This window comes from Melanerpes formicivorus, unplaced genomic scaffold (assembly GCF_026170545.1).
Source record: "Melanerpes formicivorus ecotype bairdi unplaced genomic scaffold, bMelFor1.0.p_v2 SCAF_23, whole genome shotgun sequence".
NCBI lineage: Eukaryota > Metazoa > Chordata > Aves > Piciformes > Picidae > Melanerpes > Melanerpes formicivorus.
This window is the reverse complement of record NW_027142375.1, coordinates 3,887,067-3,914,636: the sequence shown is the minus strand read 5'-3', so window position 1 is coordinate 3,914,636 and position 27,570 is coordinate 3,887,067. Positions and strand designations below refer to the sequence as shown.

General features: G+C 43.5%; 1 protein-coding gene across 1 annotated transcript in view; it reads right to left on the bottom strand.

The window, feature by feature from the left end:
* The window catches only part of RFTN1 (raftlin, lipid raft linker 1), a 121,380-nt gene that overhangs the window by 16,635 nt on the left and 77,175 nt on the right, over nucleotides 1-27,570 (bottom strand). Inside the window, exons 5-7 of the mRNA XM_068152345.1 lie at nucleotides 20,854-21,262; nucleotides 15,964-16,167; nucleotides 6,210-6,325 (exon numbers count right to left, since the gene is read on the bottom strand). Of these exons, the coding sequence (XP_068008446.1) occupies nucleotides 6,210-6,325; nucleotides 15,964-16,167; nucleotides 20,854-21,262 (729 nt within the window). The remainder of the gene's footprint in view (nucleotides 1-6,209; nucleotides 6,326-15,963; nucleotides 16,168-20,853; nucleotides 21,263-27,570) is intronic.

Below are 27,570 nucleotides of genomic sequence, written 5' to 3'. Positions count from 1 at the left end.
GAAAAACAGTACCTGAGAACTTGTATAGTCCAAGCTGCTCTTCCACACACTGCTGACTCATCTCTCTGCAGCCTCCCCCATCATCATTTCCTTTGATTAAAATCTATTCTTAAAAAAATCTAGCTTTTGCAAAAAGGTTTTGTGCATCACTCAGAGGGGATGTAATAAATGTTTCTAAGTATCTGAGGGCTGGGGGTCAGGAGGGAGGGGACAGGCTCTGCTCAGTTGCACCCTGGGATGGGACAAGGAGCAATGGATGTAGGCTGCAGCACAGGAGGTTCCACCTCAACACAAGAGGGAACTTCTTTACTGTGAGGGTCACAGAGCACTGGAACAGGCTACCCAGAGAAGTTGTGGAGTCTCCTTCTCTGGAGACTTTCAAGACCCGTCTGGATGCATTCCTCTGTGACCTGTGCTGGATTGGATGGTCCTGCTCTGGCAGAGGGATTGGACTCGATCTCTTTGGGTCCCTTCCAACCCCTGACATCCTGTGATCCTGTGACCACTCCATCATTATGGACTGAAGATCTGCTTCAGGCAACTGAAGTACAGACTCTCCACTGCCATCCATTCAGGCAGCAGGAGAGTAAAGGCTGGCACTGCCCTTCACTTACATGCAGTCTGTGCATGAGATTTATGGGGGCCCAGCACCTGCTTCCCGTGCCCCTCAAAATGCCTGAACCTGCCTGGCAGCAGCACAGGGTAAAAGGGATGCATTAGCCAAGGCACTACTGCCTGGCTAAAGGTGGGCTGCTGGGGAAAAGAAACATGACTTGCTCCTTGTGGGCTCTTTAACAAAGTACAAAAGAGAACAGATATTTTTCTCAGCGTGTTCTTAAGTGCCAAGCTCAGACCTGGTACATTCACTTTTTCCTGAAAAACGTTATGGGTGAGCAGAGAACTACTTCTTATACCTGATCTTATCACAAAGCTCAGCAAACCATGACAGACAGGAAGTGCTTTTTTTTGTTTTATTATTCATATTGTTTCAAATCCTGTGCTTTTCTGCCTGTGTGCTTCAAGATCCCTTTACTCACGTGTTAATCGATACTGCCAACACCATGAGAAGCTATCAGGGAAGTCCCAAGTTTATACTGCTAGGTCTTACTTAAAAAAAAGCTAGCCTGTGGATTTTAATCTTTTATAGAGCATATGGAAATGGGCAGATTCAGACTGGATGTTAGGAAGAAGTTCTTCCACATTAGGGTGGTGAGACACTGGAACAGGTTGCCCGTGGAGGTGGTGGAAGCCTCATCCCTGGAGGTTTTTAAAGCCAGGTTGGATGTGGCTGTGAGCAACCTGATGTAGTGTGCGGGGTCCCTGCCCATGGCAGGGGGGTTGGAACTGGCTGATCCTTGAGGTGCCTTCCAACCCTAACAATTCTATGATTCTATACAGATACTGAGTTCAGTGAACAATATATATTCATATATGCTACTTGAACATCTTGCATACAAGAATGAGAATTACAAAGACCATTTGAAGATCAGCTTGAAAAGCAACAAGAGGCAAAGTACTGACATATTATGTCCAGGAAACATGTATGTCCTTTGTAAAGAGGATCACACACACACAACTGCTTTTCCTACCCATCACCATCAACTCCTTTGCTGACCTGGTTGTGCCTTCCTCCTACGGCCAGAGACAGCAGAATGTAGCTTAACTGACATATGACCTAAATCAGATTTACAGCCAAATCAAACCCTCATTTCCAGAGAATTTGTTTCAAGGCTCACAGAAAGCAAGTTGCAAGCTAGGCTCAGCAGAGATAGTTTTGTGAAATCTTTCGATCTGGTGCACATTAAAAGGGCTGACCCTGTCTACAGCAGACACTGAGCCTGTTGAGTCCCTCCAAGGAAATGGCAACATCGCAGTGTAGTTGAGATTTAACCCGTGTTGGTACCAAAGATATGGCAGAGCAAGACATAAAGAAGTGATGAATCACCAGCTGAAGGTTTTAAATGAGAAAACACCTGCAAATTAAGGGCAGTATTTTAAAAGGAACAAGGCCACAGAAGCAGAAGCCTACAAGAAATGTTACAGCACTCAATTTTGAAGTCAGTATTAGCTGTTTTGTTTGGGGTAGTGGGGAAGAGAAGGTGACAGATGAGAGTTGAAGAGTGTCGTGGCTTAACCCCAGCCAGCAGCTACACACCAAACCGGCACTCGCTCAAGGAAATCAGGCAGGCTCTGATTAATCAGAACTGTCTACCCACATTTGCCTACACAAGCAGAATTAAAACCATCAAACAAGTTTCAGGGCTAGAGCGCGGAGGCTGCGGTGGAAATAATACGCCTTGACATTGTCAGAGTTAAAGCGATAAGGATGAGAGCAGCGCTTTGTCAGTGGAAGTCCTGTGGTCATTTGCAGAGGACACCACAGCTCTACCTTGAGAAGAAAGAGTTAAATTACTCCGAGCTATTACATCCTGTCTGCTGCTTGGCGGGACCACATACTGTGACAGCTGCGAGCTTTACATCCTCTACAAACTGACATTTTACACACATACTGAGTGCATCACACTCTTCAGCTTGTTTTCTCTATTAGCCTTAGCAATTAAAAAGGCAGCACTTTCTCTGCTCAGAGGTGTGCCAACCCCTCTCTTTTGCCTTTGTGGTAACACAGCAAAACATTACCTTTTGATTTAGAAATGTCCCCTGTTTATGTCTAAGGACACTGATCTATGTCTTCCTTCTTACTACAAATAGCTTTCTTTTGCTGTGGCTTGAGTTCTGCTGTTTCTTTCTTCTTCTGAACTGGGATACAGCAAAACAGATTTACATTCAGTTCAGACCACTTCTGAACAAGACCACAGATCATCCAGATAACCAAACTGGATACAAATTTAAAGTAAGGATCCATAATGCACACTTTTCTGTCATGCTGCCCATCAGGGCTTCTGCCACTGCTTTGGTACACGTGAAAAAGACAAATGGAAAAGGTTAATCTAGATCAGAGCTGAACCTATACCAAAAAAAGAAACAAGGCAGTCTGCAGGAATTAGTCATTCCACTGCTCCATAATTATCTCTGTGATAACTTTGAAGTATTCTTAAAGGAAACAAAGATTTTACTGGCTTTTGGACATCTTCTGTCACTACTGAAATCCATCTCCTTCCCTCACAATGTCACATTTTACAGCCACTGCACTATTCCATGTTTACAGTACATGAAAACTAATTCTCACAGGGTTTAACAACGGGGTGACTTGGTCTTCTGGGTATGACACTTGGCAAGTGCCTACAGATTCCCTGGCTTCCAGTCTTTCTTTTGTGTATTTGATGACTTTACCTACCTATGTCCAGTATGTCTGAGAAAAATGAGGCAGGAAATGCACAGTTAGTTATGTAAATGTCAGGAGAAGAACACAGAGATAGTCAGCTCTGCTCTTCCTCCAAATGGGAAAGACCTTTGCAAGAGTTCCCCAGTGCCTCAACCTCCTACTTTCAGCAGGCTTTCTCTTCTCCATATCCTTCCACTTCCAGGCTGGTGGGCAACGTGTTCAAAATGTCCCCAAGAGAGCCCCTTGATCTCAGAAGAGCAAAATCACCAGGGAACACCCAGCACCCAAATGTTAAATGACAGCAGAGAATAATCTGGTCATAGTGACAAGCTGAGGATATGCTACCAGGCAGTTCCTGAAACTGCACATACTGCATCTTATGTCTGGAACAAGCCCTCCAATGTTAGCCCTCACACAGACATGATGTGCAGGAGTGCAGCATCTCATGACATGCCAGATGGCACTGGGAGGTTGATTCCTTAATCTGTTGACCAGCTGTGTCTCCACCATGGAATTGCTACAATCAAAAGCAAATGATACTCTGTCTACAAGGGCTCTAGCACCTCAAGAGGCCCTGCTAGAAGAGACTCTTCTGCTGTGTTGTACTGTTTTGGTCGCCACTCTGCCATCACAGAATCCCCCTTATCAGATGCTGTCTTCATCATGCAGCTTGAGACCAACTCTCCTACATCCACACAGGCAAACCAAGAGGTCTGCAGGGGGCATTATGCATTACTTTGCTGCAATATCCTACTGAGACAGAGAATCTTTAACTGGTCAATTAAAAGCCAAACTGATTTAGATCAAGAATCCACTCAAGTCAGAAAGCTGTGTCCAATATGGCTGTAAGTGACATCTAAGGAAGAGTAACATGTATCAGGGTAAGCATGTAGTATACCTGCCTGTCCTGGGTTGAGCAGACAGAAAGCTGTTTTACCCCTCCCTGAAGGAGTAAAGTAAAAACTCTCTCCAGGGATGATCTGGGATGATGGACTGGATGATCTTTGGAGGTCCCTTCCATGATTCTTAAATCACCTCCATGATTCTTAAACCCATAACACTGCCCCAGACATTTTTTGTACTCCTCCCAGCACATCTGGTTTGGTCTCTACTAAAAGGAATCCAGTTTGTGCAGTATGAGACAATTCTGTGATGTGGGGCTTGAGTGGGGAGGGTCAGAGGATTCACTTCAAAAACACACTCCTGATCTGAATTAAAGTTCTCCTACAAACACAGAGGTAGGTAATGCAGAGGGAAAAAACATCACTTCCACCTGAACCCATCTGAACTTCTTGAACCTGCAGCATTCTCTAGAAGGCAGTTCCACAGATCTGCTGCCTGCTTCACAAAGAATTACTTGAGTTACCTCCTTTTGGTTTGTTTTGCACCTGACCCTGACTAGTGCCATTTGACAGCCCCTAGTTCTGATACTGGGAAAAATGGCAGTCAATCCCTATTGTCATGCCTCCCATCATACAGGAGACCTCTACCTATTGCTCTCCCTTCAACTCTTCCATTCACAGGCTGAAAGGACACACAATGCAAAGTCTTTCCATCTGTCTGTATCACTGGTCATCCTTGCTGCATCCACTGCATCCAGTGTTAACCTAAGCTTCTGAAATACGGTGCTAAAAGTACACAGTTTCAGTACACAGCAGTATAAGCTTGCTGCTTCACCCTCTATTCTTTTCCTAACAGCTTTTAACATATGGTTAACATTAAAGCTTCTTAACATTTGCCTTCTTGATCAGGACTGACCTAGTGCACTCAAGGAACCATCTGTCATTGTCCCACAACCCAGCTCCTGAGCGGCAACACCCCCATTTGACCACACGATGCACACGATCTTCCAGGCAGGTCTGTGCCAACTGGAACAACGTTAAATGCAATACAGGAATCATTTGTCCAGATGCACACTAGCACAGGAAAAGCTGCCATTAACACATCAGCCTCTTCCTCAAGAAGTTTCTAGCCATTATGATACATTATATGGCCATTTCTTGCTACACTACTGAGTCATCATCTAATAAGCAGACCCGTAACCCTGGGATTTTACACATGCAGGCTAGCATCTGCTCCATTTCCTCTCCCTCTCTCCTCTTGGCACGTGTGTGCCTTGCTTGTCTTTCTGAAGATTTTACCCCACTTACAAAATATTCCAAGCAAAAAGATGAGGCATTGCATTTCAGACATTTCTTCCTGGCAGACTAATTGGCTAAAACAAACCAAACCCAAGCCTTCCGAGAGTTACACAGTGCTATCTTCCTTTCCTCCGTGACCTTTTTGCTTCGAGTCACAACAAAATGTCGAGCCCAGTGTTTCAAATACCTATCTGTGCAGCAGATTTGCTGTGGAAGAGCTGTTCTGACTGATCTGATCTAAACAGTGTTTCCACTCTTCTGAGTGTGCAGCTGAATCAGCAAAAAGCCACTCTATGACACACAGAGTTTGTTTATAGGGACCCATCCAGGCCATACAGTTCTTCCAGCATATGAAGGAGGTCAGACAAACAAATGCAGTTATTTGTGCTGTCTTGCTGCAGCCAAGCCAACCTAAAGGGCCCTCTTCTTGAGAACTGCAACACTACAGTGACTTCTATGATCATGTTGCCCTGACAACCAATGGAGATCCTCTTTACAGTTAATCTAGCAGACATCTGTATTTTTGGGACAGATTGCCCTGAGCTTCACTGCTCATCACCATTCACATTTTCCATCCCCCAACAAAGTATGGAGATTACTAAAATCAAAAGTGGGTCGTACAAACCTAGAGTGTGGTTAACTGGTGTCACTCTCATGTTGCATCCCTTTACTTCAGCTGTCTGCCTTGCACTGCTGAAGCACAGATCAATACATGGCACCCTGCCTCACAGCCTTGGAGTGTTTTGATGTACAGAAAAATCCAGGAAGAAAAACTGCATACATACCTTCAGGACAGTCCATTGCTCTACAACAATTGCATCATAGCCCTGCAGGGTTTTATTGTCTTCCACAGCAACATCTTCAAAGAGAAATATTCCATCCATTGTCCCATGTAAAGAATCTGTTAAAACACAGGGTTATAGGTAAGATTTATGGAAAGTACCCAATCATCACAGAATCACAGAATCAACCAGGTTGGAAGAGGCCACCAAGATCATCAAATCCAACTGATCACCCAACTCTATCTAATCAACTAGACCATGGCACTAAGTGCCTCATCCAGGCTCTTCTTAAACACCTCCAGGGATGCCAACCCCACCACCTCCCTGGGCAGCCCATTCCAATGGGCAATCTCTCTTTCTGTGAAGAACTTCTTTCTAAGATCAAGCCTAAATGTCCCCCTGCACAGCTTGAGACTGTGGCCTCTTGTTCTGGTGCTGGTTGCCTGGGAGAAGAGACCAATCCCCACCTGGCTACAACCTCCCTTCAGGTAGCTGCAGGCAGCAATAAGGTCTCCCCTGAGTCCCCTCCATTAGTGAAGCATTTGAATTTATTAATAACCAATCCTTCCAAGGATGTAAATAAAAAGTACACAGACCTTCTTCTGGTAGTCCAGCTCTATTAACTGAATGAGACTAGTATCTCCACCAGTTTTTAAGAGCAATCCCACTCTCTGATAGCAAACCTCATCATCATCCCCTCTGTTATTCCAGAGTTCATCCCCCCACAAAACCCCACAGCCCTCTTGCTTTCAGTAGAAAAATTAGTTCAGTACTCAGTTCAGCAGTACTGCTCACCTACTTCAAGTTATACACATGCTTTAGGGGCTAAAGACTATGTATCATGCCAGCTTTTGAAGGTACACTGATATTAATGACCACACATTCACTTACACAAGTCAGAACCCTACATATGGATCATCCCTCCCAGTTAGAGTGATTTACATGGACTGAAGATGATCTGGCATATCTGAACAGTGTGAAAGAAAAGATACATTCATAACTATTTAATCAATTTATGAAGGCATTTTGACCATCTGGCTTAGTGGCTCGCTACTCTCATTTGTATTCCCAGCATGTTCAGCCCTTTGTCAGCTAGCACACACTACTGAAGTTACTTGAGCAGCACTTCCTCCTCCAGCTAAGCCCTACACTCCATCATCAGCAAGCAGTCCCATCAGGAAGGACTCAAGTTTTGCCAGCTCCATGACAGAACAGAATGAGAGTAACTTAAAAACCCCTGTGACTTACCTTTCTTTGCTAAAATGCACCAAATGATGATGCAGTAGAATTGCACTTGGAAAAGCAGGCCCGTGCTCTTCGCGAGCACAGCAAACTCCTACACCCTGTCACACAGCGTGCTCCCCAGCCTTCCGAGTCTAAATAATACATCAACTTCATGTGAGTGATTACAAAGACCTTGCTTCTGCCTTCCACAAATACTGTATTTTGCATGATAGTTTCTTTGTATTTTTAGGACAGCCACGTCCCTTGCACTGCGATGATACAGGGCTTTGAAATGCAAGCGCGCCGGCCAAGCCAACAGATTCCTGTACTGACACAAGGAACTTGTGCCTAAGTTTGCTTAGCTGTTTCATCGTCCTCCTGACTCCCCTGGTAGATCACAGACAGACTCACAGAATGTTAAGAGACTGGAAGGGACCTCCAAAAGTCATCCAGTCCAACCCCCCTTCCAGAGCAGGATCACCTACACCACATCACACAGGAACACATCCAGATGGGTCTTGACTCTCTCCAGAGTGGGAGACTCCACAACCCCCCCGGGCAGTCTGTTCCAGTCTTCTGTCACCCTCACAGGGAAAAAATTCTTCCTCATGTTCACATGGAACTTCCTATTCCTCAGCTTCCACCCAGTGCCCCTTGTGCTGTCACTGGGCATCACCCAGCAGAGCCTGGCTCCAGCCTCTTGGCACTCGCCCTTTATAAACATGAATGAGGTCACCTCTCAATCTTCTCTCCTTCAAGCTAAAGACTCCCAGCTCCCTCAGTCTCTCCCCAAAAGGGAGATGTTCCATTCCTTGGGTAATCTCTGTGGCCCTGCACTGGACTCTCTAGCAGCTTCCTGTCCCTCTTGAAGTGAGGGGATGTTATAGTGTCAAGAAATGCCTGACTCCTGTAGCTGGAGGCCTAAAGTCTACAACACACCTCTGGAGCAAGACTGTCGTGGGCAGCTATCAAGCAGTTGCTCCCTTGCTTGTATTTGCACAGTCTCTTGCTGCAGTTTCAATCTAGTCATTAAGTCCTAAGTGAGCAGATGCAAACATTTCTATCTAACAGAGTTTGTTTGGCTTTTTGGTGTTTTTTTGGTTCAGTTGTGAAGGAAAAAGGTTGCAAGCCACTTACTAGGGACTTTCCTTGGGATTCTGTTGGGAGACCCAAAGAAGTGAAAAATTATGTTGTCTGCTTTCACACTGACTGTCTCCCCAGGCATGTTTCCTGTTACTTCCTGGTTTAGAATAAGGAGAGACAAAGAATCCCCACCACTACAGTAAGCCAGTACTGAACATTGCTGCAAAGAGAGTGAGCTGGACGACAGAGCAGTAACTCATGTTATCTAGATATATCTGTCACCCAAGGGAGGAGACCAGACATTTTTCCTGTGAAAGAACAGGCCAGGTAACTAAGTAGCTGGGTTACAGGTTGGAAAAGCCAGGGAGAACAAGCTTGCCACATCCACATTGGTGCAAAATTTAATTAGCATATTTCAGTCAGAAGTAGGAGTTTGTCAGACCCTACGTTCCAAAGCAGGAACCAACTCGACTTCTGTGCAACAGATCACGTTCCAACATGCAAGTCAAATCTATTTTGGGATGTATAAAGTACAACCAACCATTTACTTTTCCAAAGCAGGGCTGACAGGAAGGCATCTAAGGCCGAAAGCAGAAACCCATAGTTCCCTGCTGGACACAGACATCCAAATCTTGCCAGGAAGCTTTCTACAGCATCAGTGAACTGCTCCCGTATCGTGTATCCTCTTAATGACATTCAGTGTCATGCTGTTGGCACAACTGCAGCTCCAGCTCGCCCCATGCATTTGCCAGCTAATTAATAAGTGATCAAAACACAATCAGCATGCGTGTGTTTATGCTCCCTCGTAAATCAGCCTTTATGTTTCACTCTGCTGCACATTCCACTCCTGCAGATCACAGCTCTCACATATGCCAGCGTTATGGCATACACTGTAATGTTTTAGAAGCTAATTGCTGAGCTCTTCAGCCCCTAACAGGCAGCAGATAAACTTGGCAGTGTTAGGGTTACAGTTGAAGTCAGTGATCTTGCAGTCCTAGTGGACAGCAAGGTCTCCATGGGACAACAATGTGCCCTTGTGGCCAAGAGAGCCAATGGGATCCTGGGGTGCATCAAGAAAAGTGTGTCCAGCAGATCTAGGGAGGTTCTTCTCCTGCTCTGCTCTGCCCTGCTGAGAGCACTTTCATGCACATCCTTCCACTCTGCCCAGGTCCACATCAACTGCACCCCTGTGTATGGGATCATCTGCAAAGCTGACCAAAGCAAGTCCTGAAGCCTCTTCTGCACTATTGACAAAGTTGTTAAACACAGCATGTCCCAGGACAGATCGCTGATACTCTGCTTGTTACTCCAGGTAAAGTGTGACCCCCTGAGCCTAGCCACTTTTCTACTTGTCTAGGTGTCCCCTCATCTGGGCTGTAGGGTTTTAACTTGAATACAAAAGTATTGTGAGAACCACTGTCAAATTGCCTTGATGAATTCACCCAAAATGACATCTCCTCCTTGCTCTTCATCCATAAATCCAGTCATTTTGTCACAGAAGACAACCAGTTTTGTAGAGTGTGATTTACTCCTCTTAAATCCGTGCTGATGGTTTCAAATCACTTTCTTCTCCTTCCTGCACCCAGAAACACCTTCCATGAGGACTTACTGAATGATTTACCCAAGAATGAAGTGAGGCTGCCCACTCTGGAGGTCCCTGGATTGCACTTTTGGCATTGTTTTATTTTAATATGGGTGTGACCTTTGCTTTTCTCAGCTGAGGTGTTAGAAACCTTTCCTGATCTCCATAACCTTTCAAAGATGACTAAGAGTGGCCTTGTTACGACACCAGCCAGTTCCCCCAACACCCTTGGGTGCAGAAGATTTGGTCTCAGGAACCCAAGCAATCCCTGGTTTAATTTTCATTCACTGCTGCTAGTCCTGCACCTCCTTGAACCTTGCCTGTAAGCTCAAAGGCCTGAACGACTGTCAGTGAAGACTAAGGCAAAGGAAGGACTGAGTACCTTGATCTGCTGTCACTAAATCACCCCCTTCAGTCCATCTGATCTCTTCTACATACATGAGGGAGGGTGAGCTGGATCACAACACAAATGCCACTGACTATATTGGTCTATGGCCTAGGTCTCCACTGATCATGAGACAGTTTGGGGGATAACTCATAGGCAGGGCAAATGCCTACATTTATTCAGTTGAATCCTCCCTAACCTATCTACAGAGATCAGCCATCTAAAGCTTTACAAAGTGAGTTGGCCTTCCTGGTTTCCACTGTTTCTCGTGCAAGGTATTTCCTGATTCTGATGCAGTTGTATTCCCTTTTGGTCCTCTCTTGTTTAACGAGATTGAGCTCCTGGAGCTTAGCCCACAATTAAAAATGCCTCAAGTAATTCCAGTCGTTAGTTGACTTGCAGTGGGTCCGTGAGGAATGTCAATAAAACACAGCATTTTGACCTGGCTGTTTGTGGTATAATCTCCCAGTCTTTACTCTTGAACTGATGCAGTTTCACCCTTTCTTAAAGGAAAGGCTCTGAACATAAAGGTTACAATCGTTGTCCTTCCTTTGAAAAATGTTCCACTACCACTGAATTTTTTATGGAGGTATCCTACTGTGCACAAAAAGCTACTTTCACTGGCTTGTATAAATATTTGATGCAGCTGGATTGACAAAAAGCTATTTTGATGTTCTTGCTTCTTATTTACAAGAAGCACACAGGAGAAGGTTTCTTACTTTACCATGACAGCTTTCCTAGTGGGCAACAATTTTCCCCTTGTCTTTGAACTACAAATCTAGGAAAAGGAACCTTTAGGCTGCTGAGGCTCTGAATGAGGAGAACCAGCTATCTGTGGCTTTCTGTGATGTGTGACCTGAATGTTGGCCTTTGCTTTATATTTACATTCCTCCCTCCCCCTGAATCATTTCATCTTCAGTACACACAAAGAAAATAACTCCATAGGGACGAGGAAAATACCAGCCACTTCATTGGGCAAGGTGACTGTAATTGGCCAAATGCACCACTGGTTCATCTTTGTCAGAGACAGTGCAAACATAAGAGACAGACAATCTGACCTTCTAAAACCCAGATTACTTTCCTCTTCCAAGCAACTTACATTTTTGTTTCATTTGCTTTGTCTTTAAGTACTGTCAATGTTTTCTGGTTGGCTGGCTGGCTTTCTCTGAGTTGGAAAGGCAGGAAATTCACAGACAGAATGGTAAAACAAATACAAGCATGCCAGGCACTTAAAGATCTGCAGTTCAAAGCAACTAAAGATGAGCAGGTTTGTGATCACTGTGTTAAGGCATCAAAATGTAACCCTAGCTCTGATTCTTCCTTCCGACACCAACTGAAGACTTGCTGTTAAAGGAAAGGAGACCCCACCTGTTACATCCCTTCCACTTGCAATGGTATTAATCTGCAGCCTGCTGCTACAGATTCCACTTCTCACTAGAAGAGGACAAGTGTGAAGTCCTATGATCACTGTAGATCACCAGGCAGGGTCAGTTTACACCTGGGACTGCAGGCAGAACTGGCAATGACAGGAGCTGGATAAACACCACCAGCAAGTAACTGAACACCCATTTAAATGTTCCTAGTCAACAAAACAACATTCAAGGACCAAGCAAGCTGCTGCTGCTGCTAACATGCTAGCAAAATCACAGAATTGCCAGGGTTGGAAGGGACCTCAAGGATCATCTAGTTCCACCCCCTCTGCCATGAGCAGGGACACCTCACACTAAATCAGGCTGCCCAGAGCCACATCCAGCCGGGCCCTAAAAATATTCAGGGATGAGGCTTCCACCACCTCCCAGGGCAACCTGTTCCAGCATCTCCCCACCCCCAAGGTGAAGAACTTCCTCCTAATGTCTAATCTAAATCTCCCCTTCTCTAGCCTGGATCCATTCCCCGCAGTCCTATCACTAACCAACATCCTATAAAGTCTCTCCCTGTCTGTAGGCTCCCTTCAGACACTGGAAGGCCACAGTAAGGTCTCCGTGGAGCCCTCTCCTCTCCCTTTAGTAGATGAGGTAACTCTGCATGGTTTACATACTGCCATTTGTAATGTTTTTCATATTTGTGTTTATAATCATCTGGTACAAGAAGCAAAAAAGAAAGAATTGTTACCAGTGAACTTTAAAATTCTTTTAGAGACTAATTATTAAACTGTTGGCAGAAGGAAGAAACAGATTTATGACTACTGACAATCTGGAAATCTTCACTTCATTGGGTATTCCAAAGACAAGGAGGAAAAGAAGAAGATAATAACCCTGCTTTTAAGTCTAATAAGCAAAATAATGAATTTGTACTTTAAGCCAAAGAGAAAACCAGCCTCTAGAACAAAGAAATGTGATACAACCAATTAGGGACAGTATGTTAGTGCTACCTCGATTTGGAAGATGATTAATCATGGAATAAGGAGAGCAGCTATGAAAGGCTGGACAGGCTGCCATAAAAGACTAGAAAAACATATGGAGCTGAAAGCCCTCAGCCCCCTCTTTATTCCCTCCTCCCTACCTGCATCAGGAGAAGTGTGGCCAGCAGGGCAAGGGAGGTGATCCTCCCCCTCTACTCAGCTCTGGTGAGACCCCACCTGGAGTACTGCCTCCAGTTCTGGAGCCCCTATTCCAGGAGAGATATGGAGGTGCTGGAAGGTGTCCAGAGAAGGGCCATGAGGATGATCAGAGGGCTGGAGCACCTCTCCTATGAGGACAGACTGAAGGAGTTGGGGCTGCTCAGTCTGGAGAAGAGAAGGCTCTGAGGTGACCTCATTGTGGCCTTCCAGTATCTGAAGGGGGCCTACAAGAAGGCTGGGGAGGGACTGCTCAGGATCTCAGGTAGTAATAGGACTAGGGGGAATGGAATGAAGCTGGAGGTGGGGAGATTCAGGCTGGAGGTGAGAAGGAAGTTCTTCACCATGAGAGTGGTGAAGCCCTGGAATGGGTTGTCCAGGGAGGTGGTTGGGGCCCCCTCCCTGGAGGTGTTTAAGCCCAGGCTGGATGAGGCTCTGGCCAGACTGATGTAGTGTGGGGTGTCCCTGCCCATGGCAGGGGGGTTGGAACTAGATGATCCTTGTGGTCCCTTCCAACCCTGACTGATACTATGATACTAGGGTTGTTTGGTACTCATTGCTGTATGAATGGAAAAGCTCTTCTGTATCTCTGCAGCATGGGGAAATTGTAGGATTTAAACCATGAGCATTTAAATGCAACTGATAGGAATTTAGAGATGCTCTTAGCAGATGTTCTTCTAATAGTATGGGCATGTTCATGGTGTTTTAATGTAGCTGTTCTAATTAACACACTTTTAGAAGCCTTAGCTCTGAGCTTTTTACTTCCAAACAATTTCTTCCTGTAACTGTAAAAACACTTACAATAATGTTCATTAATTCTTCATCTTCACCTCTAAATTAATCTGAAATCTAACCACTTTTACATAATTTGATGTCCTGTTTGCACTGAAACGTTACTGTCATCATTTAAGCCTACTTTATCTATGTCTACAGGCAACTCCTCACACTGGTATCCCAGTACATGAACTTTCCCCAGGCCTCTGTTATGTAAATGAAGCTCTGAAGTTTAAGTAACAGAAAAATGCTGTGTTTAAAACATTTTAAGAGCACACTGATAAGCAGTTTTTATTAGAGAAAACACTGAGCCTGACAGAGCCAATTAGGCTTGCCTCTATGAGTTGCAATTTATACACATAAAGTAAATGGCCATTTGTTTTGAAGCAACTTAACTAGCAATTACAAGGCTTTCCAGGAAGCTGAGTGAAAGCATTCCAAAAGATGAACTTTAGACCTTCCTTTTTGCTACTTGCTGGCAAAATGGAAAATTAGGATTGCTTCTTAATTTCCTGATTGACTTTTACCAGAACTGACTCAGATTACTGTTTGGTTTATCATAAGTCCTGGAATTCTGACCAACAGTGAAATGGGAAGAAGAAGCTCAGAGTGCAGTTCCCCTGTAATTTTGAGGCACAAATCCACTAACCTTAATAGCAGTGCTAAATCCAGGGGTTACTACATTCCTTTTGAAGAACACAAACCAAAAGTAGAGGAAAGATTCAGCCATAAATACTTGAACCATTAAGTACAGTAAGTATATAAGTGATATAATTTTCCAGTTAAATTAATTTGGCTTTAACTTCAACACTTTTTTTACATTCAAGAAATCCTCTCTTTTTTTTCTCACATCCCCTTGGTTATGTCTCTCAGATTCCTAGTAAGCACCAAAATCTGTCTTTGTACAGCAGGCTTGTCTTCAACTCCATGATAGTATAGACTGGCTGCTGCATTAAGCCAGACCCAATGCTTCACTTCCACAATGTGCAAAAATCTGGTTTTTAATCTTCTGTTCTTCAATCAAGGCCAAGATTTACCCATCACTCCCATGAACTTGGTTACAGTGAAACAAACCTAGAGGACAATTCTGTAAAGATGTGTGCCATGAAGGTAGAAAGGGTCTCTGCAAGAACTGGGAATACCTGGCTATATGGGCTGCATCAAAAGATGCATTGCCAGCAGATCCAGAGGTGGCTCTGCCACTTTATTCTGCTCTGGTGAGACTTCACCTGGAGCACTGTGGGCAGGTCTGGAGCCCTCAACATAGGAAAGACATGGACCTGATGGAGAGGGTCCAGAGGAGGGCCATGAAAATGATCAAGGGGTTGGAGCACCTCTGCTACAAGGACAGGCTGGGGTTGTTCAGCCTGGAGAAAAGGAGGCTCCAAAGAGACCAAATAGCAGCCTGCCAGTACCTGAAGGGGGCTACAAGAAGGATGTGAGAGTTTGTTTACAGAGGCCTGCAGTGGGAGGATGAGGGACAATGGCTTTAAACTGGAGAAAACCAGATTTAGATTGGATGTTAAGAACAAGTTCTTTACTCTTTGGGTGGTGGAACAATGGAACAGGTTGCTCAGGGAGGTGGCTGAGGCCCCATCCCTAGAGATATTCAAGGTGAGGCTTGACAAGGCCCTGGGCAGCCTGATCTAGTTGGGGCTGTCCCTGCTGACTGCAGGGAGGTCGGACTGGATGACCTTTGGATGTCTCTTGCTGCTGGACCACTCTGTGATTTTATGTTGGCCAGATGAAAATGGAAGGTCCTTACAGCGACCTGCACTCAGACCCAGATGCAGTGTGTGTGGCCAGACAGCTAGGAGGACAGGCACTCTTCCCTTTATGTCATCTGCTTTACAATCTGATTAGTTTAATCCATTTTCCTTGGTGCTGCTTATTAACTGTAGATTTCTGCAATTACAGGATCCTCTTTAGGATCTTTGGAAAAGACAATACATGATCTGTGTCCCCTATTCAAATGCCAAAATATTTCCTGTGCTTTCATTCCATTTCACTGAAATAGGCTGATCTCAAACAAATCCGCCCCAAGCCTGTATTAAAGCACCTCCCAAACGTCTTCTCTTCAAAGATAATGGCCTCTATTAGAAGAGAAAAAGAATCATAATCACAGCTTAAATGCTTGCTGTAATTTCCATACCATTTACCATTCCAAGGCTGAAGACTGCGTTTACCAAGGAGCCTCCTTTCCTGAAGTGATCAGTCATATGCTCCAGCCAATTTGCTTCTAAGCTGCTGACAGTCTGCCCATTCCTGGAGATCCTCATCGGGATAGTCACTGTGTAATACTGGCTGCATTTTTGGGGGCTTTTTGGCTTGTTGAAGAGAGCAAAGATCTCTGCTTCTACCAAAAGAAAAAAAAAAAAGGAGTCATGCAACAACTGTATCATAATATTTCAGCTAAAACAAGGTATAACTCCCTTCTTGCCCTCACCCCATTGCACTTTCCAACTGGAAAAAACATTCTGAGATGTCATCTCCTTAATGAATTTCTGCAGTGTCCAGCACAGTAGAAGAATGGAATGGAATGGAATGGAATGGAATGGAATGGAATGGAATGGAATGGAATGGAATGGAATGGAATGGAATGGAGTGGAGTGGAGTGGAGTGGAGTGGAGTGGAATGGACTGGACCAGGTTGGAAGAGACCTTCAAGATCATCATGTCCAACCTAGAACCCAAACTCCAGTATGCCCTAATGCACAACTGCCCTAGTGGTTACCAGTGCAAGCCAAGACAGGACAACATGCTCCACAAGCTGCTTTAAGAACTATAGCAGTCTCCAAGTAACTAAAAACCCATGCATGGAGTACTTCTGTTTTCCTACTGAATGAATCTTTAAAACAGCTGTGAGACTAAGGCCAGTCCCAATGTAAATCCTTACTGCAGATTCAGGAGGAATTGCATTCATAGCCATGAAACTAAAGCATTAAATAACTTGGGTTATGGCATGGACCCAGCAAGCAGTAGTATCATCTAAAGAAAATGCAATCAATCATTAATGTAGAGACCATGCTAGCTGGTTTGTTGATTTACTCTGGGTCTGAGCCAAGGTGAGACACTCACACAACAGCAAATGAATTCTGGAACTATGAAGGGTCTTATAAATGAGAACATTTTCTAGATTGTGCTCCATATTTCATGCAGTAGATCATAAAACTAGTTAATGTAAGCTCACTATCACAAAAAAGTCATTGCTGACAGCAGAGCTGAGCTTTCACAGCCCTAAACTGGGAGCAAGTTTAGGTGCAGATACACCTTCCAAGTTCTCTGAAGGGTACAACTCTCAGTAGAAGTACTGGTTAAAAAATGTTTGGACATTATTGTTTTACTTATTAATGGACACAGAAAGCAATGCTAACAGTTACAAGTGAAAACAGTATCTCAAAACAAATGAATATAAAAGGTAGAAACATTACATGAAATTCACTCAATAAGCTCCCTTTGTTTCCAAGTGATTATATTCTAATACCAAGTATTAAAGAAAGAGATGTCAAAAGAAATGCTAAGATTGCTCTCCATCAGACATCACTGAGCAAGAAGTAGGATGTAAATTGAAAAAGATATTAAAAGGGCAATGCTCCAAGACAGGCTGGCAGCACTTGGAGAGCTCTCAACGTAACAAAACATGAGAGACTTTGTGACCTCAAGCATAAACCATGGATTCAAACAGAACAAGAAGGACTAAGCTGTTGATATGAATCCTCTTGCTGTTTACCATTTGTTTAGGAAAAAATAAATCAGGGTAATTCTAACTCAGAAGAGCATACACAGAAAACTCTGATTCTGACCCCCAAACCAGAAGCATACTGGAAATGGAGATCTTTCTGGTGCTAACAATAGCAAACCATGAAACTGAAAATCCTTCAGGAGATGGTAGCCTGGATTTGACACTGGGCTGTTGATGACACACTGGTTAGGCCACACCTCGAGTCCTGTGTCCAGTTCTGGGCCTCTCAGTTCAGGAAGGAGGTTGACTTGCTGGAGTGTGTCCAGAGAAGGGCAACAAAGTTGGTGAGGGGTTTGGAACACAGCCCTACGAGGAGAGGCTGAGGGAGCTGGGGTTGCTTAGCCTGGAGAAGAGGAGGCTCAGGGGTGACCTTATTGCTCTCTACAACTACCTTAAGGGGGGTTGTAGACAGGCGGATGTTGGTCTTTTCTCCCAGGCAACCAGTACCAGAACAAGAGGACACAGTCTCAGGCTGTGCCAGGGGAGGTTGGGAGGAAGTTTTACACAGAGAGAGTGATTGCCCATTGGAATGTGCTGCCTGAGGAGGTGGTGGAGTCACCATCCCTGGAGGTGTTCAGGAGGAGACTTGATAGGGCGCTTGGTGCCATGGTTTAGTTGATTAGGTGGTGTTGGATGACAGGTTGGACGTGATGATCTTGAAGGTCTCTTCCAACCTGGTCTGGTCTGGTCTGTCTATTCTATTCTATTCTATTCTATTCTATTCTATTCTATTCTATTCTATTCTATTCTATTCTATTCTATGCCATGCCATGCCATGCCATGCCATGCCATGCCATGCCATGCCATGCCATGCCATTCCATTCTACTCTATTCTATTCTACTCTATTCTATTTCAGATGTCTGGAAGTCTTTCAGTGGCTGACTTGGTTTGTCACCATTACCACGTGTATTCTGTGCAAGTCCTAACAAGTCACTATTGGCACCTTTTACAAGTGAGTCTGCTCACTCACACATGGACAGACATCTTCAGTTTTGTTCCAGGTAAGACAGCACTGAAAAATCTGTGCCTTGCTCACAGACAAGTCATTTTCAAGAGTGCCTATTAAAGATAAAAGGGAAAGTGAACAAGCACTACAAGATATTCAGTGGAGGGGAAAAAGGAGCACAAAACTAAGACTTGAAAAGCATAAAAACTAAAATAAAGAATAAAATTAAGATTCTCCAAATAGTAAGATCTATTGATTTTTATTTCCCCTGAAGTTTTCCAAAGGGAAGTTCCAGTTCCAGAGGGGTAACTTCCTATGGAATAAGTGGGATAACTGGAAAAAATCCAACACCTGATGCTTTCTATCTTCACGTTCCCAAGGAAGGATGGGGAACTGGTGCCAAAGACTGAATTACATTTTCCATGGGAGGAAAAGGGAGTGCTGCAATAACACAAAATCATACAAAAGTAATAAAGAAATCAGCAATGCTCCATGGGCAATAGATCTGGGAAAATCCTACTACAGGTGTGCTGTCACATAAAACTGCCTTCTCAGACCTCCTGTCTTGGAAAGTTATTTGCATAACTCATCAATTAAAAAAAAATGTATGACTCAGAGGAAGATGAAACTAAATATGTTTTTAAAATAAACCCTCTTATCTGGCAAATCAGCAGCTGTAACAAAACCCTGGTTGGTATGATTGGAGGTGATCAGATTCATATTATGCAGAAACATTAAGAGTGTGGTTACTTGCAGCAAAAGATTTTTCCTGTTAAGTATAGAGAGCAATATGAGATTGGCTATGTTGACTCCCTCCAAGACAGCATGTATAAAAGGAGAAAGCACTGGTTTGACTAGACTCAGAGATAACTAATTTAAGACTATAAAAGAGATTTTATAATGTGTAAGATTCTGATGTCAACCAGAAGAAATGCACTCGAATAACAGCTATGCTTTCACCAAATCTGGGTGCCCCCTTGACCAACAACAATTGAAGAGTGGTGAAGGTTTGTTAGAGTGTGATGAAATTTGATGGCAAAAATCTGATTACACTGAAATGCAACAGAAACTAAGACAATGCCAAGTCATTCCCAGTCCTACATATATAAAACCCCCAAGGGGGTAGAATTGGCACTTGGTGCCATGGTCTAGTCATGAGGTCTGTGGTGACAGGTTGGACTCGATGATCTTTGAGGTCCCTTCCAACCTTAGTGATACTGTGATAAAAAATACAGATAAACTGAAGTCAAGGACAGTACAGGCTGAAAGGAATGGAGATGGAATTTCCTTACATAGATCTGTAGTGTGTAAGGAACATAAGCAAAGCAGAAGGGGAAACAAATGTACACACTGTTTTCCAGGATTTAAGGACAACTAGGAAAGAAAAATATCTTTATGCTTAAACTGGAAATGTGGCAAAAATACATTTTTCTGATGACTTCTCATTTTCTAGGTTACTCTGGTCCACATGCTATTCTGAACTACAAATTCTGCTGCTGAAGTAAACTGCAAGCAACAAGCATCTGAAGGAGGGTATTTTGAGACCTCGGCAGAGACTTTTGTGTTTGGATGGCATAACATGACATTTAGAAGTGGAAAGCACACCTAAGGAGAAATATGTCACAGAAATGAAAGAACAAACACTGGTATATGTAGAATAATCTTACACACAAAAAAAAGGACAAAAAGAGAGGGAGAGAATGGGAAGGGAAATTATTAGGGGCACCATTACCAAGAGGACCTTTACTATGAATTAGCAAACATGAGCCATTAACAACAATTACTGCTCCTTTCCAGTAATTACAGTTCTGGCAGTAGCACTGAGCCCAGCCTGACTGTAGGATACTAAGAAACTGATCATGCATATTCCTGCTGTTCCTGATGTGGTTTAAATTCAGTTATCTGTTCAGCTGCCACAAAGGGGCTAGCTGTGATAAAGCTTTGTGCTATTCCTTCTACGGCGGCAAAACCTCGTGGGGCAGATGAGCAGCGCTTTTCCTTCCCACAGACAAAAGTGATGCAATGATCAAGAGCTCTCAGGCTATCACAACAAATTAAAAAATGAACCAATTCAACTGAGCAGTCGACAAAAAGAAGTCTTTACACTCAAGCATACAAGTGGGCCATAACTAAGTTGCCTCCACCCATATCACCTCTCCATTTTTCATCTGACTTACACTCAGTTGCTGTGAACAGCGTAACCATGCCGAAACCAGGTGAAGTGGCTCGTTTGGCACATCTTTTCTTTGCTATTACAGTGACAAGGTCCTCCCTAGGTCCCTCCAAAGAGCTGGGAGCATAATTGAGACAATTTTAACTTGGCTTTTACTATGAGAGGTCACCACAATACTTACTGCCAGTAAGTGGTTTTAAGCATCGTGCTGGCGTTTCATTCTCCACAAGTCCATTCAGCTTGTCTGCTGCTTCTGTTACACTTGGGTTTGCATGATGAAGCTGCTCTTCATTTCCCTTCAGCTCTTCAGTAGCCTGTCCTTCACCTTTCCAGCCCTCCTTGGATGTGGCACGTTGGTCAGCACTTTGCTCACTTGGTGCTGCAGTGCCGCATCCATTAATGCCATCTATTTTCTCACCATCCGGTGAAGCATGATCCTCAAGGTAATTTGAAACAGTTTTATTATCTCTCGATTGCACAGAGTTGTTACTGGCAGGTGTCAGGGAGGTGCTGACAAGACAGTTCTTTTGGGAATGGTATTGAGGTATAATTCCAACAAATTTCAAGCCCTGACTCGCAGCATCTTGAATCTAGGAATCAAAGAAGATTAGATTTTTAACTGTCAAGCTGTCTTAGCTAAACAGAAATACAGAAAATAACACCCTTCAAGGCAGTTAGCTTGTCATTTTGCTACTTTTGTCCACTACCACATGAAATTGTCAGGTTGCATTTACATAAAAAGTTACATTCCAGAGAAAAACACCCTAAGCCATCTGAAATAAAATGACAGTGGAAGAAGGAGGCGGGGGGGGAAAACAGAGAGAGATAAAATACCTACATATTTCTTCAGAGGAATAAAAGCATCTGTTTGAAAAGTTTATTTAGGCTACATCACCAGACGTTGTATTAACTTACACAAAGTTTTAGGATCAACCTTATGAAGTCAGAGATCTAATATTACATCTTACATGCATCCAGCATGTGAGCATGACATTTATGCAAGGAAAAGGTTATTAATTCACTCTGCTATATGCATCGTTACAACAACAGTTGTTGTTTGTCCTATTTTGGATTGAGACACAAATGGCAAGCTTTCACATAATGAGTACATAAAAGCAAAGCTATTTTAACACATGACTTTTGGGAAGATACAGAACTCAGAACAGAAAAAAGTCATTGCAAGAGGAGCTAAGAGGAAGATAAGCAGAATTTAAGGGATGCTATTATTAATGCTTTACAGTGCAGGTAAAGGAGGAAAATGAAGGAATCAAACAGTAGATCCTAGAGAAAAAAAGAATTGGCATAGTAGTATGTGGTGGGTTGAAATCACCCCCCCAATATAAAATTGCCAGACCAGCTCAGCTGGAAGCAAATGAAGCTATATTTACAGGCAAACTAGAATCTAGAAATATGGAATGCAAAATATACAATATTTACACAGGTTTACAGTTTATAAACAACACGAGGACACCCCGTGGACAAAACTGAGGGTTTCTGCCCCCTTCCCCCCTGTACATGGGAAAAGAGAGAAGAGAAAAGCAGAGAGTAGCTTGTTAGTTACTTAGCCACAAGAAGAATGCAGCCAAGATCAGCAACAGCCAAGCAAAAGCATCAGTTGGTATTCGGCTAGAGTGAAGAGCGGAGAAAGAGACAGCTATACAACCAACTTTAGGTTAGTTATCAGTCCAATGGGGTTATTTAGACCTTATCATTATTCTCCCTTTACATCCAGTAGTAGTTTATTTACATTCTACCACTTTCTACTCAAGATCTGTGGAAAATTTCCTAGGCATCAGCCCCAAACTGCCACATAGTAATAACAATCAGATAAAGCCAGAGTTAACTAAGGAAGGTTTGAGACAAAGCAGCAAGAGAAACCTCTTTTAGGCAGACTAAGCACGCCAGCTGCACCATCCATTCAAGTCACCAGCATCACACCCCTCAAAACCAGGACAAGCTGCACTGAGAGTGCTGTGGAGACATGCATGCATCTGCTGGGTCATGTATCAAAATCACCATCCAACAAGGAGAGGCTTCCATGCAGTGTGTTCCCTTCATACAGTATAAACACACAGAAATACTGCAAAAAGAAATGCCTTGGGAATGGAGCAATCATAGAATCATAACATTGTTAGGGTTGGAAGGCACCTCAAGGATCAGCCAGTTCCAATCCCCCTGCCATGGGCAGGGATACCTCACACTACATCAGGTTGCTCAGAGACACATCCAGCCTGACCTTCAAAACCTCCAGGGATGAGGCTTCTACCACCTCCCTGGGCAACCTGTGCCAGTGTGTCACCACCCTCATGAGAAAGAACTTCTTAACAACCAACCTTAATCTACCCATTTCTAGTTTTGTTCCATTCCCCCTAGTCCTATTACTACCTCACAACCTACACAGTGCCTCCTCAGCTTTTTTGTAGGCCCCCTTGAGATACTGGAAGGGGAAAGAGGGACGGGGACTAAGCGTAGATGGTATGCAGACAACCCATGGGCTGAAGGGTGAGGGGATTGAATCATACAGCTTGGAAATAGAAGAGAGATAAAGAGAAGAGATATGGACATCTGTTTCACTTTCTCTGCATACCATCATCATATCCAGAGAGTTCAAATGTTTTAGTTATGCTCTGAGGCTTGATTTAGTATGAACTGGAATAGTTCTGGGCGTTTGCTTTTTTTGTTTGGTTTGCTGGGGTTTTTTTTCCCCAGTCACAAGTAAATAGGAAGAATTTTGTGCAACTTCTGTTTATTCCTTTTTTTTTTCAATTCAACTGAAGAAACAAGCTCTTTTCTGCATCCTCCCTCCCCAGAATGAGGGGTTTTTTTTTAAACAAATCACCTACTTCCTGGCAACACACTGCTGTTCTGAACAAACCTACAGATGATATCCGATCAACAACAAGAGCTTCCTCTTTCAAACCACTATTATATTTTCCATGTTAAATTAACTCTTGATTTCATGATCACAGGAACTTAAAACAGAGCTCTCCAGGAAACAAGGTAATGGTAGTCACCGGTGGTTAGCCTGGTAAATATCAGATGCTGACTAAAGCTGGCAGTAACCTCCTAATAAAAGTCATACTAGCAGCACCCTGATCAAGTGTTTGTCCACAAAGAAAGTTAGCACATAACTAGCTTGCTCAGAAAGGTTTAAGTGAATGTCAATGATCGATGCACTCACAATATGCTTGATAAGCCTTCCTCCCTGTTGTAACCCTGCACATGCTTTTTTATGCAGTCAATGAGAGAGTTGCTAATTCAATTCAGCTCTTATCACTAATGTACAGACACACCACTGTATTTGTTTAGTAGAATAGAGCAGAGCAGAGCAGAGCAGAGCAGAGCAGAATAGAATGGAAGAGAAGAGAAGAGAAGAGAAGAGAAGAGAAGAGAAGAGAAGAGAAGAGAAGAGAAGAGAAGAGAAGAGAAGAGAAGAGAAGAGAAGAGAAGAGAAGAGAAGAGAAGAGAAGAGAAGAGAAGAGAAGAGAAGAGAAGAGAAGAGAAGAGAAGAGAAGAGAAGAGAAGAGAAGAGAAGAGAAGAGAAGAGAAGAGAAGAGAAGAGAAGAGAGAAGAGAAGAGAAGACAATAGAATAGAATAGACCAGACCAGACCAGATCAGACCAGACCAGGTTGGAAGAGACCTTCAAGATCATCACGTCCAACCTATCATCCAACACCACCTAATCAACTAAACCATGCAACCAAGCACCCTGTCAAGCCTCCAAACTCCTGCAAGTAGGTTGCAGGGCAGCTAATTATAGAAATTTAACTAGTTTGCAACTGTTGAGAGTTTGTGGATAGTGCACATGTAGACATTTTATTGATGCTGGTCAATGAAGATTGTTAGTCAACTTACACCAGACTCATGGTGTGATTTGGAGAGCAGCTTTCACAGCTATTGTGGCCATCTTTTACAGCCTCAGCTCACTCAAACAAGCAGTGTTTGTTCTAAGGAATACCTGACCTGAGTTTTCCCTTCTGTTCTCAAGAATGGACATAGGAGTAACTACAGACTAAATGATAGCCTACACCATATTAGCTTAAGAGTTTAGCAGAACTAGTGGAAAAAGACTGTCTCATCAAGGCACTTCCCTGCTAAGTTCATTGGTAGCATAAAAAATACAAAATCTTATTTAAACCTAGATTTCAGACTTTTCCAATTACATAAGGGAGAACCAAGTGTCTCATTACTTTCAATACAGCCAATGTAGCAGGAAATGTTACACCAACCATGCAAGGTAAGCTGCAGCACAGCAAAGTGATGTATCAGCAGAGTCAAACAGTCTTTCCTTCCAACTTTCCCTAAAACCATGAAGAAGGCAGCTCTCATCACAAGTGAAGTACAAAGCTTGAATATCTTCAAACTACAAACACAGATAATTTGATTTTTTAGTGTCCTGCTGAGAGCTTAAATAGTGTGTTACATTTTAGTTGTCTTCACATGGAGAATGAATTATGCCACCTAGTACACATTCACATTTGTAACTTAGATTGTAACTTGGATTATTTCTTGCTTTGTGTATTTGAACTACTGAGGGTTTGAATTATAAAACACAAACCCCCAGACTTAAACAAGCCCAAACCAAGGCAGCTTGTGCCCAGGAGCTACAGAGAGCAGAAGTGCTACTCCTACCAGCCACCTGCTGATTTTGGATCCTCTGAGGCATCCTGTGCATCTTAGCAGACACAGTGCTGGGAATCAGCAACAGGGAAATGCAAAGGTGAAAGCAGGGCTACAGCTGAACTGCTGGGAAGAACAGGATGCTTCTGTGACAGGGTCACCCAGACCATATTCCAGATCAAATAAATACTACTATTACTTGTCTTTATGAGAGTCAAAGAGTACTAAAAAAGGTCCTTGCCATACTACACTGCATGACTAAATGAGAGTGACTGCCCATTGGAATGGGCTGCCTGGGGAGGTGGTGGAGTCACCATCACTGGAGGTGTTTAGGAGGGGACTTGTTGGGGTGCTTGGTGCCATGGTTTAGTTGATTAGGTGGTGTTGGATGATGGGTTGGATGCAATGATCTTGAAGGTCTCTTCCAACTTGGTCTATTCTATTCTATTCTATTCTATTCTATTCTATTCTATTCTATTCTATTCTATTCTATTCTATTCTATTCTATTCTATTCTATTCTATTCCATTCCATTCCATTCCATTCCATTCCATTCCATTCCATTCCATTCCATTCCATTCCACCCTATCCTATCCTATCCTATCCTATCCTATCCTATCCTGTCCTATCCTATCCTGTCCTATCCTATCCTGTCCTATCCTATCCTGCATAAAAAGCAGAACAACTGCATGCCCACCACTTACCACACCAGGAAAAAAGGCAGATTTAAAGTGCCCTTACATTAGGTGGACTACATTAATTGAAATTGTTCTGCTGACCTTTTTGTGTTTTAAATCTGCCACATGTCACTCTTCACATCTTGGGAAATTTCCAAGAAAACCGAAAATCAACCCACACAAATTCTTTGGTTCTTTCCCCAGATAGGAACAGAAATGTTCCTGTCACCTCACAAAGCACTGATTGGTTAATATTTACCACAAATATAAGAACTGGTCTCTATCAGAAAAGATGTCACTCTTCACCAACAGAGGCAGAACTTGACTCATTTATTTCAACCTGGATAAACCCCCAAGTGGCTACACCCAAATTTGTTTATAGCTGGCTTGCAAAATTTGGATTTATGCCAGTCTAAAAATAGAACCTGCTTGAAGAAGGGGTGAAATTTAATGTGTGTGGAGGGCCAAGGCAGTTAGAGAATTTAATGTCATCCCTATAATTTGCTTGATTAGAAAGCTGGCATTTTCCGTGAGGGGAAAAAGAAATGACAGATTTGCTCTCTGTGAAATAAATACCAAAGCTTCCAGTAGCTCTGGAGCGGGAACAGGAACAAGCAACATGTCCAACCCCAGTGTCACTGCCTTAATTGAATTTTAGCTGGGGCACTTGAGTTAACATTCTTAACATTTCCAAGTGTTATTGTTTATTTCAGAATGCACTGACCGCTATTTTTGTACCGCATTGGGGGGAAAAAAAAAAGCAACAGTTCAAAGCGGTGCCACCAACGAGTCTGTGGATGCAGCAAAACTATGTTCCCTCTTCCTCAACACTTCTGGTTCCCTTGAAGGCTCCCTAATTAGGCAGAAAAGAGGGGAGAGTCTAATTTAAAGATCTGTTAAATCTAATGTAAAGATCTGCCAACCCACACCTGGTAACAGTCTGACTGAAGGAGGAAATCCTCTTTTCTAGAAACTCCTTGTTTCTAAACTATAGGCCTCACAGGCAGGGAAGAAGTGCAGAGATTCCAAGGCCAAAAGCTTCTTTTAAGCAGACACACATAGGTATTTTTCTTCAAATCTCTTCAGAATCACAGAATGCAAGGGGCCAGAAGGGACCTTGAAACATCACCCAGTCCAACTCCCCTGCCAGAGCAGGATCACCTACGCCAGAGTACAATGGAATGCATCCAGGCAGGTTTTGAGTATCTCCAGAGAGGGAGACTCCAGAACCCCCCTGGGCAGCCTGTGCCAGGGTTCTGTCCCCCTGGGAGGGAAATTTTTTTTTCCTCATGTTCAAATGGAACTTCCTATGCTTCAACTTCCACCCAGTGCCCCTTGTGCTGTCATTGGGCATCACCAAGCAGAGACTGGCTCCATCCTCTTGGCACTCATCCTGCACATGAGTGAGGTCACCCCTTGATCTCCTCCTCTTCTCCAAGCTAAAAAGCCCTGGCTCCCTCAGTCTCTCCTCATAGGGAAGATGCTCCACTCCCCTAATCATTTCTGCAGCTCTGTGCTGGACTCTTTCAAGCAGTTCCCTGAGGTCCTTCCTGAACTGAGGGGCCCAGAACTGGACACAATATTCCAGATGCAGCCTCCCT